General features: G+C 37.9%; 1 protein-coding gene across 1 annotated transcript in view; it reads left to right on the top strand.

Annotated features, from left to right (window-relative positions):
• The window catches only part of ASXL3 (ASXL transcriptional regulator 3), a 105,921-nt gene that overhangs the window by 60,855 nt on the left and 23,361 nt on the right, over positions 1–21,705 (top strand). The window contains 1 exon segment of the mRNA XM_026072834.1: positions 3,066–3,229. Coding sequence (XP_025928619.1) covers positions 3,066–3,229 — 164 coding nt within the window.

Raw genomic sequence — 21,705 nt, 5'->3', positions numbered from 1 at the left:
TACCTCGGAGATATTGAGGGTTCAGTTCCAGACCACTGCAATAAAGTGAATAACGCAATAAACCGAGTCACACACATTTTTTAGTTTCCCAGGGCATATAAAAGTTATGTTTACACTGTACTGTAGTCTATTACAGTAGTAGTCTGTGTACATACCTTAATTAAAAACTACTTTATTGCTAAAAAGGGCTAACCATCATCTGAGCCTTCAGCAAGTCATCATCTTTTTGCTGATGGAGGGGCTTGCCTCGATGTTGATGGCTGCTGACTGATCATGGTGGTGGTTGCTGAAGGTTGGGGTGGCTGTGGCAATTTCTTAAAGTAAGACAGCAATGAAGTTTGCCGCATTGATTGACTCTTCTTTTCACAAAGGATTGCTCTTCAGCATGCGATGCTGTTTGATAGCATTTTACCCACAATGGAACTTCCTTCAAAATTGGAGTCAATCCTCTCAAACCCTGCTGCTGCTTTRTCAACTAAGTTTRTGTAATATTCTAAATCCTTTGTTGTCATTTCAACARTGTTCCCAGCATCTTCACCAGGAGTAGATTCCATCTCAAGAAACCACTTTCTTTGCTCACCCATAAGAAGCAACTCCTCATCCRTTAAAGTTTTATCATGAGATTGCAGCAATTCAGTCACATCTTCAGGCTCCCCTTCTAATTCTAGTTTTCTTGCTATTTCCACCACATCTGCAGTTGCTTCCTCCACTGAAGTCTTGAAGCCCTTAAAGTCATCCATGAGGGTTGGAATCAGCTTCTTCCAAACTCCTGTTAATGTTGATATTTTGACCTTCTCCCATGAATCACAAATGTTCTTAATGGCATCTAGAATGGTGAATCCTTTCCAGAAGGTTTTCAATTCACTTTGCCCAGAACCATCAGAGGAGTCACTATCTATGGCAGCTATAGCCTTATGAAATGTATTTCTTAAATAATAAGACTTGAAAGTCGAAATTACTCCTTGATCCATGGACTGCAGAATGGATGTTGTGTTAGCAGGCATGAAAACAACATGAATCTCATTGTACATCTCCATCAGAGCTCTTGGGTGATCAGGTGCATTGTCAATGAGCAGTAATATTTTGAAAGGAATCTTTTTTTCTGAGCAGTAGGTCTCAACAGTGGGCTTAAAATATTCAGTAAACCATGTTGTAAACAGATGTGCTGTCATCCAGGCTTTGTTGTTCCATTTATAGAGCACAGGCAAAGTAGATTTAGCATACTTCTTAAGGGCCCTAGGATTTTCGGAATGGTAAATGAGCATTGGCTCAACTTAAAGCTGCACTAGCCCCCAACAAGAGAGTCAGCCTGTCCTTTGAAGCTTTGAAACCAGGCACTGACTTCTCCTCTCTAGCTAGGAAAGTCCTAGATGGCATCTTCTTTCAACAGAAGGCTGTTTCACCTACCTTGAAAATCTGTTGTTTAGTGTAGCCACCTCATCAATTCTCTTAGCTAGATCTTCTCGATGACTTGCTGCAGCTTCTACATCAGCACTTGCTGCTTCACCTTGCGCTTTTATGTTATGGAGACGGCTTCTTTCCTTAAACCTCATGCACCAACCGCTGCTACCTTCCATCTTTTCTCCTGCAGCTTCCTCACCCCTCTCAGCCTTCACAGAATTGAAGAGAGTCAGGGCCTTGCTCTGGATTAGGCTTGGCCTTAAGGGAATGTTGTGGCTGGTTTGATCTTCTCTCCAGGCCACTAAAGCTTTCCCCATACCAGCAAGAAGGCTGTTCCGCTTTCTTGTCATTTGTGTGTTCACTGGAGTAGCACTCTGAATTTCCTTCATGACCTTTTCCTTTGCATTCACAACTTGGCTACCTGTTTGGCGCAGGAGGCCCAGCTTTCAGCCTGTCYCGGCTTTCGACATGCCTTCCTCACTGAGCTTCATCATTTCTAGCTTTTGATTTCAAGTGAGAGACATGCGACTCTTCCTTTCCCTTGAACTCTTAGAGGCCATTGTAGGGTTATTARTTGCCCTAACTTCAATATTGTTGTGTCTCAGGGAATAGGGAGGCCCGAGGAGAGGGAGAGAGACGGGGGAACGGCTGGTTGGTGGAGCAGTCACAACACACACAACATTTCTCGATTAAGGTTGCCATCTTACATGGGCGCGGTTCGTGGTGCCCCAAAACAATTACAATAGTAACATCAAAGATCACCGATCACAGATCACCATAACAGATATAATAATAATGAAAAAGTTTGAAATATTGCGAGAATTACCAAAATGCAACACAGAGACACAAAGTGAGCACATGCTGTTGGAAAAATGGTGCTGATAGACTTGCTCAACGCAGGGTTGCCACAAATCTTCAATTTGCAAAAAACGCAACATCTGCAAAGCGCAATAAAGGGAAGCGCAATAAAACAAGGTATGCCTGTATTTTCCCTTGCCCCTGCTGAGTCTTCTTTATCTTAAGCATCTCTAGTTTTATAATTTTTCCTCACAGATGATGTTTTCTAGACCTCTGATAATTCTCGCTGCTGTCTTCTATGTGTTGATCATTTTAGATCATAGGTTTTTATGCAAATTCAGAAAAATACATGTTTTCAAACAAATTAATACATTAAATATTCTCATCTCTGTGATCACTGTCTATTCAAACAGGTCGTTTTCAGCAAGTGCTATGTAACAAGTTAGATAGGCCATAGTGCACTACAGGTGTGGAACACAAAAGAGAAGTTCTGTGTAATGATTCATTCCCACCAGCCTCATCAAGCAGCCTTTTGCTTAGAAATAGATGCTTACAATTATGTTGATGAAATGACAGGAAGATTTTCTTCTGCCGCTGAGCTGAGAAGATCTCTTGAGCTGGAAGTAAGAATATGTCATTTATGATGTTGACTGGAACATGGATCCTGTAAAAGTCAAAAGCTCAAATACCGGGAATATAAAAGAAGCTGTTAGAATCTTAGAATAGGCTGTGCTCCCATTCTCAGAGTACTGTTTCTCTGGAGCTTATTGTACTATACAAAAAATATGAAATGTTTAAAAATAATTATTGTTCCTATTCTCTTTCTTTATTTATGTTTAAAGTCACTTTTTGTTTATTTACTCCAGGACATTTGAAATGGACCAAAGCTGAGGATATTGATATAGAAACACCAGGATCTATTCTAGTGAACACTAACCTGAGGGCTTTAATAAATAAACACACCTTTGCTTCTTTACCTCAGCATTTTCAACAATACCTCCTGCTTTTGCTTCCAGAAGTAGACAGGCAGGTAAGTAGAAACATGCTATATTTATTTCCATACTTAATGAGACTTTTTAACAGTGTGTTTACATAGGCAGACTTCTTTGACTTGCAGTTTTTCTAGAAAAAAATAGGAAGAAAACATCTGTGGTTTCTTAAGTAAAGCTATCAGAGGTAGAATGACTTTAAAATTTGCCTCTGCCTTGACCAGCTCCTGCTTCCTTGTGGCCTTTGTTTCTTCTCCTTTCTTTCTGAAAACTGTGCAGCTCCTTGTATTGTCATCACGGCAGCTGGCCAGCAGATTGTCCTAACTTGCTCAATCTCTTAATCAGCTTCTCTACCTACGGCGTTAAAGATAAACTTCAAAATTCTCATCTTCAAGCTTTACTTACGTAGAGTCTCCTTTCATCTGTTGTCTTCCTGGGCACTTCACCAGTAATGTCCAAATCAATATTAGTTCTGTTGGCTTTTTCTCCTCCTCCCCTTTTATGCATGCCTATATGCATCTGTTCAGATCCGATGCACTGAGTCCATTCACTCATAACTTTTGTAAGGAACTTCTTGTACAAAGCTCATAAATGTAGGCTCATATTTCTTATTAGTCAGCTCAGTTGAGAATGATTTGGGGAGTGGCAAGGTAGAAATAAAGATTCAATTTTATACTGTTTCCAACAATGTTTAGTCCTTCGTGCATTTACTGTTTAGTTTCCACACTCCTTAGAGCAAGAAAAGTCTCTCTGGCATGTCTAGCGGTTAAAATAGCAAAGAGGATCCAAAACACTTTTATTTACACCCCTGTCTGACTTCAGGATGTAAATAATCTCACTGATTTCAGTGGGAATTACTCATGTACTTAATTCAGACATATTCTTAAGCACCTTGCCCAATTAAGGCATTGCATTTTATGCAGATGGCCAGTATCCCTCTTTCTGTGTATTATCTAGAGGATGCAGGTCTCCTAAATGCCTGTATCTTAAATCAGTAATGTCGAATGCCATGGTTTTATTTCTTAAGCTCTCACTCAGTAGTTAGTGTCTACCATAAAAATCAGGAAAAAGCAGTGCAATATGAGACAAAAAGAGAAAGAAAAATTATATTGTTATACATTTATTCAATATCTTACCAAATTAGATACTTTATTTTATGGACTAAAATTATGCACTTCGGTAGTGTAATATTTGAAAGAGAACATTAAATAGCTGAGCAATAAAATATAAACTTGTTTATTCTCAAACTCCTAAAATGCACTCAAAATCAGTATTAACATATTTTAAGAGAACCTTTTTTGCTAGGCGTAAAACAGATTTTAAAACTAGTGCACACCAACATTTTACTGATAGTTTTGAAGTTTCTATTTCTAATTAATGTACCAGAATAGATAAAAATGTCTGATAGGTAAAATCATATTTTCTCTCCAACCGTCTTAGATTCCAGTGGTTTCTTACCTTAAGGATTACAGAACACTAGAGTCTCTGGAACTGACAAACCATTTCTCCTTCATATTAGGGGTCTTAAAGCAGAGTTCTTGGCAAGGAAATCAAGATGTCTTTGTTGAATTTAATCATAACTCACTAGTGAAAAGCAACGCATTTCTTTGTAATTATTATATCAGAAAATGTTCACGTAATCCATACATCTCAAGTGTTATTTCAATGGTGCAACACTACATAATTGAACACTACTACTTCCCAAGAGAACTAGTCACAAAAAGTGGTTGTCACAAGGCATTTTCAGGCATCCTTCTGTCTGTATTCTTCTTACAGTTTTTTATGGGTTTGTATAGCATACCATATTTTTATTTGCATTTGTAAGGCAGGAGTCTCCATACATCTCTGGAGGATTAATTGAAGTGTTAGTCTTCTATATGTGATAATTTGGGGATTCTTTTCTTGTGCTGAGTAAAATAGCAGTGAGCAGCCCCTAATTCTCACTTTGCAGAGGTCATAATAGAAGAAGAATTGCATCTGTTTTTTGACATCTGAGAATATGTCCCTTGTTGTGTCTAAAGAGCAGCATCCCAGATACGAACTGGTGAAAACAAATGACCTGATGAGCTTTTCCTTCCTGCAGGAAGTGGAAGACACCATTATAGTGTTCAAGAATCAAGTGAGGAAGAGAGAACTCCAGGAGGAAGTTCTTGTGAGAGTCCCTGATATTAGTCACTCTTCCTGGACTAGGCAGGGGTTTCTTTGTCTATTTTTATTTGAACCAAGTGGGACATCAGGCAAGCAAACACAGGGTATTCTTTGACTTAGCTGCCCATCTCTGAGGGTTCTGTTTTGTTGTTTTATTTAGTATTTTACTTGTTTTTTCTGAAAATTCCTACTTCTACTATTATGGCTCTGAAGTGTTTTTTCTCTGTGTGCTGCTCTGCAGTTGGCTGCTGCCGTCATCCCCAGAGAAAGCTACATTTCTGTATTGTCATATGGATATAGTATGTGAAGTACTGTAATGAATGGCACTATAAAAATGTAATAGAGTTATGCTATTTGTGTGTATATATAGTGATCTGTGAAATAAATTACTAATGAAGTGCAGTCTCATTTAGGCTTTATTACTGCTCCACGCAGAAAAAAACTATGATGAATGATCTTTTGTCATTTCTGTCATAAACACCATTTTTCTGGGTGGTATAACTCCTCCTCCTTAAATCATACTGAGCTGAAACTTGTCATGCATATGTCAATTTGAATAAGCAGTTTTAGAAACCATTAGTTAAGGGATTTGAGGTTTTCTTTTTTATTTTGTTTGTGTTAAATATAAATAATTAACTTCTCACTTAACCCTGGTTACTCTAATATGTTCAGAAAAAGTTCAGGACCAAGTCAGGAGCTTCACAGGAAGTGTTTTCTGTTTTTTCTTTTGTTTTTAAGTTTTGCAGTTGCTATCAGGGAGTCATGAGAGCCCCTTATGGGTACACGGAACAAAGGCCCTTAGGAAAGATGTCCCAGAGTGCAAAAAGTTGGGATCACCTCTGCTGATGTTGGTAATATCCTTTTTCATACTCCAACTAGATTTTTGCTGGAGCAGAACTCTAGGATTGTTGCCTCATTTTTTCCTTAGGAAAAGATAAATTATATCATCAACTATTCGCAGTTGAAATTGATTTCAGCTTGCATAGTAGTTTAAATTTTCTTTCARTAGCAGTGAGGCCTGTGTGTAATTCCGTGTATTCAAAATGCCTGTAAAACAAATTGGGGCAAGCTGGCAGTCAAAGATAGTTGTTTCCTCAGGGATTTTATTTACTTTCATTAGGGTTCAGAATGAAATAATATGTGGACATTGTTCACAAAATAGAAACCATGACCCAGATTTGCCCGTTTAGCAGGCTGCTCCAGAATTTTCGATCACTGGAAACTGGGAACCTCGTGTCTAGAATCTGGACATCCAGATTTTCAGCTCTTTTTTCAACCTGATAGACTTAAAGACTCAAAAACCTTAATGATCTGCTGCTGTGGGAGCCTGTTAGGAGATTACCCAGGAGAGCTAGATGACCTAGCTGACAATAAAGAAAGCATGTAGATATCGAAACTGTATGGAAAGCAAAGTCTCTGCACAAAAGATTTCAATTATCACAAATCCCAGCAAAGACTTTTTTTTCTGTCAGCTCTAATCAGAACATCCATAGCTGAAGAACAATGGATTTTGATCAAAGAAACCTACTTTTGATATTGATACATCAAGCTGATGATTATGTATAACAGAAGCCTTACTAACCATGTAAATACTCGTCTCCAAAGCAGGAAGTTTCTCTCTGTATCTAGCTTGTTATAGTGCATCAGAATCTCTTTAGGCTGAATACTAATTAAACAATGTAAGTTGTGCAAGGATGGGTTAACAGGTCTGTATGACAGGTTGCTGAAGAAGAATGGTAGCCAGCAATATCTTGTTTGCACCAGTTTTCCTTGTTGCTGCTATTGGAGCAGTCAAATTCCTGCTATTAAAACTAGGGAAAGGGGAAAAGGAAGGGAAATATGCCCGTCTAGTAAAACTTCTCCAAGAACAGAAATACTGCCTCATCTGAATTGTAACAAAAGCTCAGGTGATTTCCTTCATCCTCAGAGACCTAAACAAAATGGTCTTTCCTGATGGCTCTTAAAATAATGCAGCTTTCCAGACTCTGCAAATGCTTAACTACTTTCTGATCTTTCAGAATTTAACTTTCCTTCCTGTATTTTCTCTTGCAGTGGTATTGAGTTCTTCTGAGCTTCTTATGGTTTGCAGCTGCCCTGCCCTTTTTACCTAGGATGGGAATTTCCTCCTGCAAATATAGTCACAAAAGATCCCAGAGCCTCCTGAGACCTGTGTGTCAATTTGCCATGCCATTTTATCTGACAAATAAAAGCATTTAAAAACAACAGATCCAGCTAAAATTGCATCCTGTCTTAGCTTTACTTGTTTGATGGAACAAATTTTAGAAACCTCTTATTTTTCTTCCCTGGGTCAATCTACAGTTTATAGATAATCAAGAGAGTTATTTAAATAGAGAATTCTAAACTTAAATATTTTTAAAAAAATACTTAAGCCATGTAATAATCCAGAAGTGCCTGTGACTATGAGGGTTCATAATAAGCTAATCTACTAGATGCAGAAACATGATTTCTAAATCAAAGGACTCTTTAAAGGGTCAAAACCTACCTTAATCTCTTTGCTTCTAAATCAGTGAATCCCCAAATAATACCCATCTCTTGGATCAGTATTGTTGTTATATTGTAACTTTACAGCATTTCATCATGTTAAGGTCAGCTGCTCTGCCTGCAGTATGTTTAGGTTCTGTGCTTCTGTCTTGGCCTACTCAGTTTTGGTTGATGATGACACTTCCATGTTGATTAAATCTCCATGCAAAGATTTCCGCTGATCTTTCATTAAAAATGCACATGTTGATGTCATTTAGAGATTTTATTTGTTCTATTTAAAATAGCTGGAAGTAATTTTTAGGAAGTGATCTATAGAATTCCATTTCAAAAACTCTTTGCTTTCATACAGTTTGAATGAGCTTAGTGTCTGTTACTACCATTTAAACAACAGTAACAAAAGATAACCTTTGTTTTGATATGCCCAAATTACTCATATTCCTAGGAATATCAATTTGAGTTCCTCAGTGGAGAGAAGGCAATGAATAATACAAAAAACTTTTATACTTGCACAAGACAAGGAGAAGGGTCTGTCATCTCCTGTTCTGACACTTAGTATTACTAAGTATTACTTAGTTTTACTAGTTTTGTACAAAAGAATAAAATAAATACTATTTAGTGTATATTTTACTCTCTATGAAATTTATGTTAAAAGAGAGTAAGTGAAGCTTTGTTTTCACAGTTCTTTCCCTCTGGCAGTATAACCACCTTCATGTTTGCTTTCAACTTCATCTGTACTTTAGGGTGATATGATATGCCGTTGGACTTTTCCAGCCTTTTCTTTGTAAGACATCAAACTGTGCAAAAATTATTCTTGTGTGTATTATTTGCTCCCRAGTTTGTTTTGCATTTCTCTCCATGGAATTACTGTGCTGCAATAGCTAAATGGTTACCTTATCTTACTTTAGTTGCCTTTCCTGCTAATACTCCAACCTTTTAATTGTCTTTTTCAACTCTCTATCATTTCAAAGCTACTGAGTTTTCTGTTATTTACTTTAATGTTCATGTAAAAGTTTGAGTTTTATTCTGAAATAGTTTTAAGGTTATGACAAAAGCACTCATAGGAGAACATTTCAAGTAGGTTGAATGTAACATATGTCTTCTGCACCTAAGCACGACTAGGAATATTAAAAAAGCTGTTAAATTGGCACCCCTGTGTGTGTAGTAATTGAAGGTCATTTTATGCCACATTTCTCCCTTTAACTGACATGTTTTCTTTGGTTTTATTGGTTAATGTGGATAGTGTAACATTGTTATAATGTGCTTTATTTGTAGAGCTTTCTAGGGCAGTTTTAATGAAGGTGTCTTATAGACTAGATGGATGAAGAAATACCAAAGCATATAAGCTTTCTTTTCAGTAAGACTTTGGGGCTCTGCATCGTGAGCTCTGACAGTCAGACGTGTTTGGAAAGGTTACTACCCCCAACTGGCCCCTCTGTCCTTGAGCTGCAAGTTTTTACCTTTTTACCAAACTCAGCTGTGTGGGTGGTATAGCTGCATGTTTCACTGTCRTGTGTATTAATAAACACACATCAGTTTTGCTTTACATGAATTGAAGGCTAAAGACTCAATTCATAATTGCTGTTGGTGTTACATACAGGAATACTAAACTCTTTCAGCCTCCCTAGTGCAGTCCGCTAGGGATCATTGCAAATGCATTGCAGTCTGGCTGCTCTGATCGATGTAGTAATGGAATTCTTGCTTCCTTCCTTGCAGTAATGGTTAGAGGCCCCCCTTGGTATCAATACTTCTACATGTGTAAATAGAAAGTTTTACATTTTTGATGAAGGGTCTTGTTTTGGCATCTCTACACTCTTGGTCACTGTAGTTCGGAAGTGTGAATTGGTGTTTTCCACCATGCAGCTTCCATGCTGTGGAAGTTCTTGTTCTTGTGTCATTGCTAAAGCCCTTGCTACAGTCTCTTGTCATACTTATAATGTCTCACCTTTACAAACAAGCATTGCAGAGGTGTTAACAGAGCTATTGCAATTGAACTGGTGTGTAGCAAGGTTCAACTTAGTTATAACCTCTAGTGGGACACAGCAATGGTGCTGTGCCAGCTGAAAGCTGTGAATCCAAGAGCTGTGGCTGTCTCTCCAGCATCCTTTAGCGCAAGTCTTTCTGGTGTGAGACGGGCCCTGTGCTCATGTTTGTTCTCCTGATGTGAACTAGTGAAGCTTTTGTTCCTCTATCTTTCACTCCATACAAATTTTATAAAGTACACTGCATGGCTTTTACTGCCCTCCCCCCCACCCCAAAGGGATATGTGTATTCAATACCAGTTCCATTTATGTTAGATAGAATATGAGTGCTTTAAAAAGAGAAAAGAATTCCTCCCCACCAGTGGGAAAGTACTTGCACAAATGCATTTTTAAAAGACTGTGCTAGGAGGTGTGTTATGAGAGTATAACTAATATGAGGACCATAATGGTAACGTATATGGACACAAGGGATTGGCATGCTTCAGATTATGTGTCTGTTAAGGATGTGTGGCAGTACTGCAAGGTATAGTGTTTCAATTATTCCTTCCTAGTGAAGTAGTAATAACTGAGTTGATAAGACCTGGTCTGCAGTGCCTCCAGTGTCGCCAGTGTAGGGCTGCACTGGAATTAGATAGAGAACAGAATATTCCTTAGAATTCTGAATTAAAAGGTAGCCAAGGACTTAAGCATAGGATGTTGGATACAGGTGATGGGAAAAGGAGAGCAAACTGAAGTGATCCATCCATCCTGCTGCTTGTTCTCTGTCTCTGTCTCTCTCTCTCTCTTTCCCTGTGTTGTTATCACTCTGCCTCCTTCTGTATCATAAATATGGCATGAGATAATAAGATTAGCAGAAAATTGTCTAACACTGCATTTGCTTTGTTATCCCTTCTTACTTTTCTGTATTTTTTAGTATTTCAGCCTGGCTTAAAGAAAAAGGGGAAAAGTGGGTAAGGTGTTGTTTGTTTTTTTAACTCAGTTATTTCAGAAGATGACTCTTTGTCTTGGAATTATCTGAGCTCAAATTTTCTTTAGCATGTTTTTTCTTAAGGGTACAGTCATTTTTTGTTTAGGAAGGCAGTGCTTTCTATTGGCTAGAGAAAAGGGATAGGACACTATTTTCATTTCTGCCACTCATCACAAATAACTGACTAGTTTTAGATGATTACCTGTAACATCCCCTCACCTCCTGTTTCACAAGGTCAAAGTCATATATGCTTTGTTTTATCAAAAGGAAGATTAATAGACTGTAGCTGCTTACATCTGTCTTTCTGCATCTTCCCCAACATGTGAGCATTGCTGGATAATTTAATAATTTTTTACTTTCGCAAAATTGCCAAGCCTCTTTTTTTAAACAAGTTTCATACATGCCTGCCTTGATCACAGCCTATGGATGTTTCTCTATTTTAATTTTTTTTTTCCTCAGGCTTTTATACCTATTTCAGTACCTTCATAAATATTTGTAGTTTGTTACATGTTGTGACATGCTTTGGTTTGGTACTTGTATGATGGATGCAGTAGAAAAATAAATTTTAGTTGCAATTTCTTTAACTTGAATGCAGTCAGAAAATACAGTTTGCTGCACTTTCTGATTTTCCTTATATTTTGTTTGTTTTTTGCTTCATTTTAAAACATGCTTTATCTTTCTATTTTGCCAGATTTATTATTCTCTTTAAATTTTTCATTTAATTCCTTGCATCTCAGCTCAACCAGATTTAACAAGACAGGTTCCAGTATATTCCTGGTACTCCTGCAGTACTTCACTTATTACAGCATCTAGGCAAAATATGACCTATTAACCACTACACTCTGAGCCCAGTCATCCAACCACTCTTTACCCTTCTGGTTGCCCACCCATCCAGACTGTAATGTCCTAACTTAGATACAAGAATATTGTGGGAGACATATTGTGTCAAAAGCCTTACTGAAGCTGAGGTAAATTACATCCATTCCTCTCACCTCATCCATAAATCCAGTCATTTTATCATAGAAGGCATGATTAACCCTTGGTCAATCCATGCTGACTATTCCCAATCACCTTATTTTCCTTCGCATACCTAGAAATGTGTTCCAAGAGGACTTGCTCCATGATTTTCCCAGGGACCGAAGTGAGGCTGACTGGCTTGTAGTTCCTCAGATTGTCCTTTTGGCCTTTTCCCTGAAGATGGGTGCAATGTTTCCTTTCTACAGTCATTGGGGACCTTCCCTGATCTCCATGACCTTTTTAAGATGTTAGAGAACAGCCTTGCAAAGCCATTGGTAAATTCTCTCAGCACCCTTGGAAACAGCCCGTTGAGCTGGACCTCTATGGGTCAAGTTCTCACAAATAATGCCTACTCAGCCCTCATCTACTGCTAGTAGCTCTCCTTGAATTCTTTCATTAAGCTCAGGAGCCTGGGAGACCTTTTTGGTGAAGACTGAGGCAAAGAAGGCACAATGTTGGTTTTATTTGTGTCCACTGTCTCTAAATCAGACACTGCATTCAGCAATGGTTCCAAATTTTCCTTGTTTAGCCTGCTAGCATGAACATAGCAGTAGCTCTTCATGTTGCCCTTGATGTCCCTTTCAACTCTCAACTCCATTTGATCTTTGGCTTTCCTAACACTATCCCTATATGCTGGGGTAATATTTCTAAAATCCTCCTTTGGAGCCTGTTCCCAACTCCACCTCCACCTGCCTTTTTGCACTGGACCTTGCTCATGTGTTACATGTTTAGCCAAGGTGATCTCCTGATACATATACTTGTTTTCCTAAGTATCGGGATGGGCCCTTCTTGTGCTTAGAGGATGCTATTCTTAAAGAACAGCCAGCTTTCGTGAGCTCTTTTGCCCTTCAGAGCTGCCTCCAACAGGATACCACCTACTGGGTCCCTTAAGAGCCCAAAGTCTGCTCACCTTAAGACCAGGGTCTGTAGTCACTTTCCTCACTCCCCTCAGGATCTTGAACTCCACTATTTCATAGCCAAGGTTAGCAAGGCTATTGATTACCACAAGCCCAACCAGTTCTTCCATCTTAGTGAATAACAGATCCAGCTGTGCATCACCCCCAGTTGGTCCATCCATTACCAGTCTCAAGAAGTTATTCCTGACACTCTCCAGAAATCTCCCTGTTTGCATCCCACCATGTTGTCCTTCCAACAGATACAAGAGAAGTTAAAGTTCCCCATAAGAACCAGGACCTGTGATATAGACTTCCTCAAGTTGTTTAAAGAAGACTTTGTCCATTTCCTCATCCTGATCGGGTGGTCTGTAACAAATTCTTACAATGTCACCTATGTCATTGGCCTCTCCTCTGATCCTGACCCACAAGCCCTCAATGAGGGCAGATACGTAGAAGAGCTCCATACGTATGAGCTGCTACTTCACATAGAGGGCAACCCTCCCGACCCCTTTTTGTTTTTCCTGCCTCTTTCCTGAAGAAAGGCATACTCTCATCAATGGTTTGATAAATATAAAGAAAGGAAAGAGAAATAGGTGGAAAGAAAAGCAGAGTATAATATAGATGTAGATGAGAAAAAAAAGGGGGAAGAATGAATAGTAAAGAAGTTTAAAATTACCAAGTTTAGTACAAAACACATATTTCAGATCTTGCGGACACAGATGGTAGGAATGTGAGGGAAGTAATGCAGTTGGAAGCTGCAGAACATTTTAAAAAACAGTCAATTGCCAAAAACACAGAGACAAAAGGATAGCAACTGCTTCATTGCCTAAAGATAAGGAACATTTAGAGACTTATCTCAAACACAAAAATACATGTACACATTTACACACAGCACTGTGACTTTGAAGAAAAATCTATCCTTTCTTAAAACAGTTTCCATGTATTTAAAGACAACGACAATGAAAGAGGTTCTGAATTTAAAGTAGGGAAATGGGAGTATAAGAAAATTGCTTCTGAGAAGATGTAACTGATCAGGACCTTTCTGCTGTTTTGAGTACAAAACAGACTATACTAAAGCTGAGAAGTAAAAGAATGATAAGACAAATACGTCCACACAAAGGGATACAGCAATACATGCATCTGATTTATGGATTGCTCTCAGAGTTGTTTCGCCCACAAACTCAGTCACCTCAACTTTGTACTTAAGGTAGGTAACAAGTGAAAATACCAATTTAAATTAGCAATTTTGGTGTAATACAACTTGACTGCTACTGTTCACTCAGTATAATCTCTCTTCTATAGGTCTCACCTTCTAGCAACACAGTATAACCTGACCCAGAATATGGCTATATTTAATTTAGTCCTGATTATGAGGTAATCAATCCATATAAATAAAATCTACTATTATAGGAATATTTGCTTCAGACAGGAGGAGGAGAAAAGGAAGAAGAGTCTTTTAAAGAAAGAAACAAAGACCTTTTCCTTCTTCACTAAAGCAGGAAATATGCCGAGTAAGACCAAAGAATTGCAAACATATGTTTTCAAAATGAAATGTGACTTGTTAATTTAGACCTTGTCTAAATCAAGAAGACAAGTGGGATGGCTATATTCATTCCAATACACTGTAGTGTCAAAAACGACAATAGGATCCAATCTGGTTGAGCTGAGATGCAAGGAATTAAATGAAAAATTTAAAGAGAATAATAAATCTGGCAAAATAGAAAGATAAAGCATGTTTTAAAATGAAGCAAAAAACAAACAAAATATAAGGAAAATCAGAAAGTGCAGCAAACTGTATTTTCTGACTGCATTCAAGTTAAAGAAATTGCAACTAAAATTTATTTTTCTACTGCATCCATCATACAAGTACCAAACCAAAGCATGTCACAACATGTAACAAACTACAAATATTTATGAAGGTACTGAAATAGGTATAAAAGCCTGGAGGACACAATGTAGTACACTCTTTTCGGGTTTGTATATGACATCAAATTGGGGGACCAGTAGGTAGGGTGGATGGCAGAGCTACTATTTAGCAGGCGCTAGACAGTCTGGAGGAATGTGCCAGCAGGAACCTTTATGAAATTCAAGGGCAAATGCAGAGTCCTGCATCCGGGAAAGAAGAACCCCTTGCAACTATACAGGCTGGGAACTGGTTGGCTTGGGAGCAGCTCTGCTGAAAAGGACCTGGGGTTCTGGGTAGGCAGCAAGCTGAACATGAGCCAGCAATGCACCCTGGCAGCAAAGGTAGCTGGCAGCGTCCTGGGCTGTGTTAAAAAGAATATAGCCAGCAGGTGAAGGAAAGTGATTATTTCCCTCTCTTCAGCACTTGTGAGACCCTGTCTGTCAAGAAAGACACTGACATACTGACGCAAGTCCAGTGGGGGCCTACCAAGATGTTTAAAGGGGTGGAGCACAGAAGAGGCTGGGAGAGCTGGATCTGTTCACACTGAAGAGGAGGAGGCTCAGGGGAGATCTCATGGCAGTCCACAGCTAGCTAATGGGAAGGTGTAGAGAAGATAGAGCTTCTGTAGAGAACACAGAAGTACTTCTTCTTGGAGGCATGCAGTGATAGCATAAATGCAACAGACACAAGCTGGAACATGGGAGATTCTGATTTGATATCAGGAAGATACTGTCACAGAGCCGTTAAGCACTGGAAGAGGCTGCAGAAGCTCCATTCTTGGAGGTATTCAGAACTCAAGTAGACAAGGCCTTGAGCAATCTGCTGTAACTGGACTGGCTTTGAAGATTAGATGACCTCTGGTCATGGTCTGGGATTAGGTGTCCCACAACCTACATGCATCTATTCATGATTCTGTATATGATATCTACTGCTTATTCTTTATCCTCAGTCCTTTCGGATAAGGCATTTAGATTGATATGGCATGATTTCTTCTGAGAAATTCATCCTGAGTGGTGCTAATTTCTTTGTTATCTTCTGGGTTCTTTGTTCCATTATTTCCCTTTTTTTTCAGGATTTGAAATCTCAGCTCTGTGTGTGTGAGAATGTGTGGGTCCTCTTTATTTTTTTTTCTTTTTTTCCTAACATGCTGTGTTTGTCCTACTCCAGGTTTTCCAGTCTCTTATCAATTGTCCACAGGTTTTCACAGTTCTGGGACTGGTTCAAGTAATTCTCTAGGAGCTCTACAGTGAAGTTTGTGAGAGATTTTTGAGATTTTAAAATATCTGACTCATTTTCATGCTTTCCAGGTAGTTCATTCCTTATTTGAAGATGAAGTCTTTCCCTTTTCCATTTGTGTGAATTGTATTAGCCACCTAATCACAAATGACCCACTTAATGAAGATCGGTGCAAAAAAAAAGCATTGCAAATGTCAAACTTTTCTGCATAATCCATCAGTCATTATTTTTTTCTGTTGAGTAATGAACTAACCCTTTAACATTATTTAAGATGATTTCTTACTGCTATTGTTTTTCTTTGTTAGTATATCTCATTTTGTGCCCTGGCTTCTGATTTTTATCCCTATCTAAAGTGTACCGTTACATTTTAATGGAACAGCCAGGTTCCTCCTTTGAATGTGCTTCTTTCTTGTTTTGGAGATTACTGAAAAATCTTGTACTTTAAGCTAATAGGCTCCTGTCTCTTTTTTTCTTTTCTTCACTAAAATAATTTGCAGAAGTATACTTTGTCTTTATGTTTCTGTAAAGAATTTACAGAATTCCTAATTCCTTAAATCAACCTCGTACAGATACTTATCTAAGAATTTATTGAGTCTAGTGTTTTTATTTTGCTCTTCACTGCATGGCAGCTCCCATTTGAGATGTTTTTGTTTTGCTGTCCTCAGCTTTTCTATTGGCCCCCCTCACATAGTTTTTTGGGGGGGGCCCAGTAGTGCCACTTATGTAATCCCCATATAGTTCCTTTTTCTGGATGTCCAAAGTGTCTTCCCTGCCACTTCTGAGGGAAACATGATTATTGAATTAACTGTCAAATCTACAGGTACTTCCTGTGGACTCCTGAGTTCTGTCTTTCTGTAGATGTTTCTCTGACAATGTAAGGTTTACCCACAAATTCAGAAGTAGTCCAATACTGAGTTCCTTGATGAGGCATTCTAAGCTAGACATTTAGGCTTAATGGTGATAGTGGGGATTTAGTGCAGGAAAACATACATTGTTTTACACTGGATATAATGATATGGTTTATTCCACTGATAATTTCTAAATTAGCTTTGAAAAGATGATACAGTCGTGATTGTGGACAGCACGGTGGAAACATCTGTTCAATGAACAGTTAAGCAACAGCAACAAAGAGGCTGCATCAAAGAGAGAAAATACCATTTCATTAAATAAATAGTATTATGTCATCATCTTGAATATTAAGTATGGCCAGTACAGCTGTGAAAAGGATCCAGAAAAGGGCAGTAAAAATTACATCAGGCATAAAAAGGGGTTTTTAAGAAAAAATGTTGGATTTGAGCTTTTATTCTACCAGAACCAAATTAAATGTGAAGAACAACAGATTTAATTACAATCAAGTGCTGTATTTCATTCAATAGACAACTAATCCATGGAAGTCTTTTGCGTGCTAAAAGTAAACATTGATTATTGGCAGAGTTTATCAGATATATGCATCAAGCATTTTCTATTTATATATGAGTAGTAGCCGCAGTTGCATTAAATGGGCTAAAATATTTATGAGAAGTAAATATCCCCTTTTTCAGTCATATGCCAGCTAAGTTAAATAGAAATAGAAAACTTCTGCTTTGTCAGCTTTCCTAGTAATTGGCTGTTATGGGATCTTTTGCAGCTTTCTTTACATGATCTCTTCCACATGATTTTTCAAGGGTCAGTTGAACCTTTGATTTTATCTGGTATCATTGGCACCATATAGTACTGCTCCTATATTAGTGACTACTGAAAAATACAGTTTCTTTGCTTAACATTGAGTTGTGTAGCAGAAAAACTGTCATTTTATCACAAATACAGCCATTGTTTAACAGAACTTACAGATTTTCTGTGACAACTACAGCTGCTTTTCCTTTCCTTCCCCAGGCACATTCACACTCATTCTCTATTATAGACTTGCCAACTGTTACAACATCCTTTTAGTTTGGTTCCATTTATCACAGTCTCTTTGAATTGGAGTTGTATACATGGAAAAATGACTTTTAGAGGGGTAATGGCAAACTTGAACAGTCAGCAGTATCCTATAGGAAATAAAAAACTTCCACAATGATTTTCATACTAGAAATACAGGCAAGTTTCTTTAAAAATATTTTTCAGATGGATACAAGTTAAGTTTTATAGCTGACAACTATTATTTGGCAGGGAGAGCTTTAGCTGTGGAGAACTCCTCGATGCAGTTAGTTCCCAGATCATTAGCCAAAATATTGAGCAGGAGAATCACTGTTTTGCATTATTGTAAAGAACTCCAGCTTAGAGAACTAGAAGCAGATCTTGTTAGAAGTTTCTGAAGAGTATGTAAGTCAGAAATTAAACAATCCAGAGATTGACAAGAGCAAATATAAACAATATTAAGTTCTGTTCCCTTTGTTAGTGCCTTGTCTATTTTGCAATATTAGCAAGTTTTTCTAGAAAACACTGGTATGAACAAAACATACAGCCTTCTAATAGTACCCTTTGCAGCCACGCTGGAGACGTATAATGTATTTCCAAGTGGTAGTCTCTGGCTGTTAGACTTCATGACAAGTCTGTTCTACAGGGATTCTTTGCTCAGCCTCAAGAGTAGAAGTATCTTGCTTGGCTTTTGATATGCCTCTGCTATCAACTGCTAGCAAAGGAGTTGTTGATGGACTGTAAGATTTCTTTCCAACCATCATGAAGCATCAGTGTGGTGGCTTTTACAAATGGTGTATGTTTGAGAAAGATGGGTCCAGAGAACAAGAGTGTGAGATAAGCAGAGCTGGGAGATGGTGCTGAGAAGGTGCAATGCTCATGCTATGATATCCACTTAAGATGTTTAGGAACTAAGTGCAATCCATGGTTTGAATAGTGTACAGGCAAAGCTAAGTCATTATTTTACCAAATCACATTATTGCTGAAAATCATACTGTCCAGATGGCTGGTTGCTTCAGCTGTGAATCATTTACTGTAGTCAGTCAGTGGGCCAGATGGACTAGATTGCATACAGTGACTTGATTGGAAGCTTACTTAAAACCATGAGAGGGCATGGAGAGACTGGAGGGCTTTGAAGATAGAATGCAAGTATTGTCTAAGTACCTTTCATTAAAAAAAGAGGTTGACAACTGATCAGAAGAAAAATAAGTGTGAGAGCACTTTTGGTTTTCTTTTTAATGATGATGTAATTGATGGCAACTTGATATACTGTCCATTATCTTTGTAAACTGTGAAACAGACTCTTTAACTAAATTATTTTTGAACTTTTTAAAGACCCTTTTATATATCTACATAATAAATATGCTTAGAGAGGATACTGAGAGGACATTTTATCTGGTCTTCTCTACCTTGAGGGAGAATCAACAATGTCTGCTGTTCATGATAGATATTTGTCTAAACTGGTTTTGGCTCTCCAGTGATGGAGGTTCTACAACCTCTCCAAATAAGAGAGTCTAGTGCTTCATTGTTTGTACTATCAGAATGCTTTTTCCTCAGGATCAACTCTGAATCTTTCTCCTTGTAATTCTAAGCCCATTACTTACTGCTCTGTGTTCACTGTGTTCACGTTGCAACAGCCTTCAAACATGAAGGCAGTAACCCCATCTCCCTGTTTCCTTTTCTTGAGACATAACCCTTCTTAATGCAGTCTACATATATATACGACCCTAAATCTGTGGTCAGATGGTGGACTTTGTATTGTTTCTGAATTAGAACAATCAAAATTAAGCATATTACTCCAACTCTGGTGATAAGTAAYACCAAGTAGAGCAGAATTGCTTTCATATTTTACTCAGTACTTCCATTTATAACTTCTAGTGCCTTGCTCATATTCTTTGCAATTGTATGTCAAGTTTGACTTATATTCAGTTTGTGATCAGCCCACGTAACCCACATATCCTTTTCTACAGAAGCATTACCTAGCCAGTCAGTCCAGTTTTGAAGATCCATTTTGTATTTATTTAATAAATTATTTCTTCACAAGTCTGGAACTTTGCATCTGCCTCTATTGAGTTGTCCTGCTTAACCCTATTGTTTCCAAACTAATTCTCAAAATTGTTGAGAGAATTCTCAATTTCAGTTCTAGCTTTCATTGTGCTCTCAGTCTCTTTCAGGTTGATATTATTTGCAAATTCCTTCCCTTTTTTTTATTGTGTCCCTGAAATGCATCCCTCCCATTTGATAAAAAGTAAATAGTGTTTCTGAGTTTCTCAGTTTTCTAGCAGTTCTGCAGCCACCTAATTACAATTTTATCTAGTTTATATATCCAAGCTTGCTTAAGAAAACATTACATGAAGCAGTATTGTTAAAACTTCTGCTGTTTCTCTTTGAGCACAAGGCCTTTTTTGCTGTCAGAAAGAAATTAGAATGATTTGACATGATTTGTTCTTGACAAATCCGTGTTGGCTGTAGCTCAGCTTCTTGTTATCTTCCAGGCAGTTGTGTATAGTTCAATTTCATGTTCTTTAATCATTGCGTACATTTTCAAGAACATAAAGGTAGGGGGAACAAGCAAGATTTTTAAACATARGCTTCTAGTTCCAGTTGAGAATGGGCATATGATATGTAGTCTAGTACCTGAATACTTCTTTAGAAGGGTACATGTCCACTGTAGATTCTGGGATGTATCTGCCAGCTTGATATGAACATCTTAGGTTGCCTTAGGCATCTCAAAAAGAATTAGATGCCTTTGTATAGGCAACAGAGTTGCCCTGAAGCTGGTTTAGTCTTTAAGAGATAAGTGATAGATAGGTGATACATACATATTTATATATATGTGTGTATATGTGTGTGTGTGTGTATATCCTATATTTTTACAGCTGTCCCACTCTCTTCAGTGYTCCATGCATTCTGAAATGTGACTTTTAACAGTTCTGAAATACATTGAGCATTAGGCATTTAACTGGCTTAAATCCATGAAGGCTAGCTGATTTGAATACATTTAAATAATATTTACTCAGATCCTTGCTTATTCAAGGATGAGATCTTATCCTTTTGTTGACRGTATTAATTGTATTAAGCACCTCAGTGCAACAGATTTTCAGTGAAGATGGATGCAAAAAAGGCATTATGAATATCAGCTTTGTCTACGTATCCCTCTGCAGTTTTTTCTCTTTGTCGACCAGTGGACTAACTTTTTTTTTTATCTACTTCTTACTGCTAATGTACTTACAGAATTATTTCTTTCAGAGCTTGACATCCCTTGCCAGCTGCATCTAATTTTGGCCCATTATGCCATGTTCTTCTGTGTATTCTTACTTAGTAAATTGACCTCATTTCCATTTCCTGCATGCCGTGAGATCAACAGTGAGCTCATAACTAAGACAATCTAGTTTGATTGCACAATCCCCATTATTCCTTAGCAGGATACTTTGCACTTAGTGTGGTCAATATTGTTTAAGGAGCTGTGAGGTTTCTTTAACTCCTTTTTCACTTGTACAGAATTCGTAGGGGATTCTCACAACTAATTCTGCATTTATGGAAGTATGCCTGCTTTTTTTTGTTCTGTTGTCATTCTTTTCTTTTTTCCCAAACAAGCTTTAGTCTTTTATATTACTATCAGTCATATGAATTATCACATCTCCGTTTTGCCAATTAAGTCAAAATGTTGATTGTCAACTAAACCTTCCAAGTCCTCCTATGTACCATTTGTAGTTCTTGCATTAATGTTCAGCCATCAAAGGCTGAGATAAATGTGCCACTGTCAGCATGTTGGCCCCTTCTTTAACCCCTCTTTTTATTAAAAAACTTAGTTTTGGCAGTGATCCACAGCACTATATTCTATACCTAATAGTTCTGGGGGKTTTTGCCAGTAAACTCTATTGTTTTAGTTTGAAGTGCACCTCACTAGTGGGCTTGATTAGTCCTTTATAATTAGCCCATATTATTAGGCCATGTATATAAATATGGC

The sequence above is a fragment of the Apteryx rowi genome, unplaced genomic scaffold, assembly GCF_003343035.1.
Source record: "Apteryx rowi isolate R43461 unplaced genomic scaffold, aptRow1 scaffold_352, whole genome shotgun sequence".
NCBI lineage: Eukaryota > Metazoa > Chordata > Aves > Apterygiformes > Apterygidae > Apteryx > Apteryx rowi.
Note: the sequence above shows the minus strand (reverse complement) of the source record. Positions and strands in the feature narration are given on the sequence as shown.